Source organism: Physella acuta, unplaced genomic scaffold, assembly GCF_028476545.2.
Source record: "Physella acuta isolate Inbredline_101_S28 unplaced genomic scaffold, ASM2847654v3 ptg000317l, whole genome shotgun sequence".
In the NCBI taxonomy this organism is placed as follows: Eukaryota; Metazoa; Mollusca; class Gastropoda; family Physidae; genus Physella; species Physella acuta.
This window is the reverse complement of record NW_026731836.1, coordinates 330,365-334,249: the sequence shown is the minus strand read 5'-3', so window position 1 is coordinate 334,249 and position 3,885 is coordinate 330,365. Positions and strand designations below refer to the sequence as shown.

Below are 3,885 nucleotides of genomic sequence, written 5' to 3'. Positions count from 1 at the left end.
AACTACTTACTTTAAGTCTTGTAACAAATCTAACTACTTACTTTAACTCTTGTAGCAAATCTAACTACTTACTTTAACTCTTGTAACAAATCTAACTACTTACTTTAACTCTTGTAACAAATCTAACTACTTACTTTAAGTCTTGTAACAAATCTAACTACTTACTTTAAGTCTTGTAACAAATCTAACTACTTACTTTAACTCTTGTAACAAATCTAACTACTTACTTTAAGTCTTGTAACAAATCTAACTACTTACTTTAACTCTTGTAACAAATCTAACTACTTACTTTAAGTCTTGTAACAAATCTAACTACTTACTTTAACTCTTGTAACAAATCTAACTACTTACTTTAAGTCTTGTAACAAATCTAACAACTTACGGCTTGGGGCTTTTAGTTTCCATTGTAACTAGGCCAGCTGTGTTTTCAGTTGTTGTCAATTGTAGATGCATATTCACCGGCACTTCAACCGGCACTCCAACCGGCACACCATCCGGCACAGCAATAGTCAAACCGGCCGGGTCAGCAGACTCGCTCCTATTGGTGGGCACCTCAGATGTCCCGGGCATTGATTGGTCAGGTGAGAATAAATTTCTGAAGGCTATTTTACATATTTTGTATGAATTAATTGTCCCTGTCCCGGTGATTATATTTTGAGTACCACGGCCATTGTTGGTAAAGGTGAGTTGAGACGGCTGAACTTCACGCTCTATGACGATGACGGTTTTGAAGAAGTAAGGACCTGGATTTTTTAAAAAGAAATTTAACTCTTCTTCTTCGTTCTTAATTTTAATGTTGGAAAGGGTCCTCTAAAACACAATTAAGTATTACGTGTCAACTTGTTATGCGCCATAAAAGCCGTTGACTCCGATTTCAGCCTGCTTTTCTTTTAGGATTTGCTTCCATAGCTTTTGTCGAACCAAGAAAAAACTACAAGGCAGCAGTTATTTAATTTTGGAATTGTCTCTCCTAGAAGAGTGGTTGTCCCCAGATAACGAGCCTCATCTGTTCGGTTTAGCAACCATGAGCTTTACCGACTCGATCACGCCGTCCCCTGAAATTTAATTAAAGTATAGGTATCTTGTCATGAGACCTAACGATGTACTGTCGCATCAGGAGATTGGGCCGCATGCATTGCGGCGTCAATGCCCCTCGCTTCTTAAGGTGCTCGGACCTTTGACCACAGGTGCTTTGACAATAAGGGGTTTGACCATAGGGGGTTTGACCACAGAGGGGCTTTGACCATAGGGCCTTTAACCATAGGGACTTTGGCCACAGCGGGGCTTTGACCATAACGGGGCTTTGACCATAGGGGTTTGACCATAGGGCGTTCGACTACAGGTCTTTTCTCTGCAGAGGGTGAGGGTCTTTGATTACAGGTGGTTTGTCAACGGTTGTTTGATCACAAGCGCTGTTCAGACATGTGGCCAAACAGATGTACTGACATAATTGCGTGTTATAGCACATCTGTCATTTAGTTAACCATACAAGTATTATTTTTTGACTACTATGGATTCCCATAATCACAGTTGTCTCTTAGTTACTATATCTATTTTTGTTAACTCTAGAAATCCAATCCTACCCAGTAGTCCGACGACAGAAAGAAATATGAAGATCATCAAATACATTCTATCAGTCGCCTGGTGGCTGTAGTCGATCGCGTTGTTGGCGGCAGCGATCAGATCTTTCAACTCCTTCATAGTCAGCCTCAGATCTTTTAACTCTTTCACAGCTTGACTCAGATCTTTTAACTCCTTTACAATCAGACTCAGATCGTTTAACTCATTGACTGTCAAATACAGAGTGTCGTTTTCTGGTAAAAAAATATTACAATCAGTATCACAAGCTGATGTTTTTGTCTATTATATAGTACATGTGCATAGTTAATTTTAGAAACTGGGGATATAAGTTTTAGTAATACTAATAAAATTAGATGAGTTGTGCCATTATCGGAGGTGTGTTGAACTGAAACATAAACAAAGACTTACACATAGACTAAGCGACGTTAACATATTGGGTGACGCCCGGTGCTGAAACTCAGGATCTCACCTCCACCTCCTTCAAAAAGTTACCATTTCATACTATTTTGTTTTTTTAACTAGCTAAAACATTGTTTTGACTCTAAAATTTTATGATTTTTATATTAGCTAGAAGTAATCCTTAAATGGTGTTACCCGGTACAGACCTCCTTGTATGTCGCTAATGCATAGACAAGACATAGACACGGACATACCGAAATTCGATGACAGTGGAAGAGCGCCATTCTGAGACGTTGGGGCGCTGCAGGTTCCATCACTAGAGTTCTGGCTAACCTCGCCGCTTGAAGGGAGTGTCCAAAGTCCCAGCAACAAGACGGCTGTACTCGTGTACCTCGTCATCAACATGGATGTCATCTGGAAAACAACATAAAGTAGGTGGAGAGGGGAGGGAGTTGAAATTAGTGTAAAGCTTTAGGGGGGGGGGATTTTAGGGACAAAAAAAAGCCATTATGGTGGATTTGAAAGTAGTATTAACACGTAGCAACAAGTACTCTTCTGTAAAGTAACACACTATACAGACATCAAACTACAAGTAGACTACTGTAAAATAGCACAAAGAATGCATATTTAACAGTATACTGTAAAGTAGCACATAGTACACACATCAAACTACAAGTAGACTAATGTAAAGTAGCACACAGAATGCATATTTAACAGTCTACTGTAAAGTAGCACATAGTACACACATCAAACTACAAGTAGACTACTGTAAAGTAGTACACAGTACTTAATTTAAACTACAAGTAGTCTACTGTAGAGTAGCCTATAGCAGGGGCGTAGCGTGGGGGGTGCGGACCGCACCGGGTGACACCATTTAGGGGGGTGACACCAAGGCAAAAAATAGCAAAATATATAGAGAAAAATGATAATTCCACTTAATAGAGTGATTAATTAGAGTGTTAAATAGCCTTTTAAGAGGTGGGGGGGGGGGGGGGTGAAAATCGAAAGTTTTAAGGAGAGGGTGCAAATCGAAGGTTTGAGGGGTGGGGGGTGCAAATCGAAAGTTTGAGGGGGGGGGGTCTAAATCAAAATTTGAAAGTTTGTCACCGGGAAGGGTCGTTGCGCCTCTGGGGGGTGACACCATTAAGTGCCGCACCGGGTGACACCCGACCTCGCTACGCCACTGGCCTATAGTACACACATTTAACTACACTTGGTCTACTGTAAAGTAGAACACCCATACATTTTTAACCACCATATCTCTTAAACATGTGATGGCACCCAAACGTGGTGTGGGTTAAAAAGATTAAAAATCTTATTTTTAATCAGCTATTAAGTTATACAAAGTTAATGAAACAGACGGGTAATAGGTTTTACACACAGCTTTAACTGTTTCCCACTGTGATTTAAGTTACGGTAAAATAAATACCCATAACAATCAGAGACTGTTAAAAAAACGCTCACCGCCTTTTTTCAAGATGTGTAAGGGAAAAACTATTTCGCCAACGTAAATTAGAAATAATTACACCAAACTGGTGAGTAGATAAATCTTTTAAAACTTAAAAACGAAACAAATTATTATACAACGCATAATGTACTTTCCCTTTAGCAGTGGCGTAGCGAGGTCGGGTGTCACCCGGTGCGGCACTTAATGGTGTCACCCCCCAGAGGTCTAGCGACCCTTCCCGGGGACAAACTTTCAAATTTTCGATTTGCAACCCCCCCCCCCCCCTCAAGTTTTTCTCTATATATTTTGCTATTTTTTGCTTTGGTGTGACCCCCTAAATGGTGTCACCCGGTTCGGCTCACACACCCCACCCCCCCTCGCTACGCCTCTGCCCTTTAGCTAGTGTTGGTAAGAAATCAAGCGACTAGCTATTAGTAGTTGAAATCTACGTTTCAACT

General features: G+C 40.5%; 1 protein-coding gene across 1 annotated transcript; it reads right to left on the bottom strand.

The window, feature by feature from the left end:
• Window positions 1-378: 378 nt before the first annotated feature.
• Window positions 379-1,993, bottom strand: LOC131940437 (uncharacterized). The gene is made up of 3 exons (XM_059299064.1): window positions 1,990-1,993; window positions 1,584-1,790; window positions 379-743 (listed from the first exon to the last, which is right to left on the bottom strand). The coding sequence occupies exons 1-3, from the start codon at window positions 1,991-1,993 to the stop codon at window positions 379-381; spliced, it is 576 nt and encodes a 191-aa protein (XP_059155047.1).
• Between the last annotated feature and the right edge of the window lie 1,892 nt (window positions 1,994-3,885).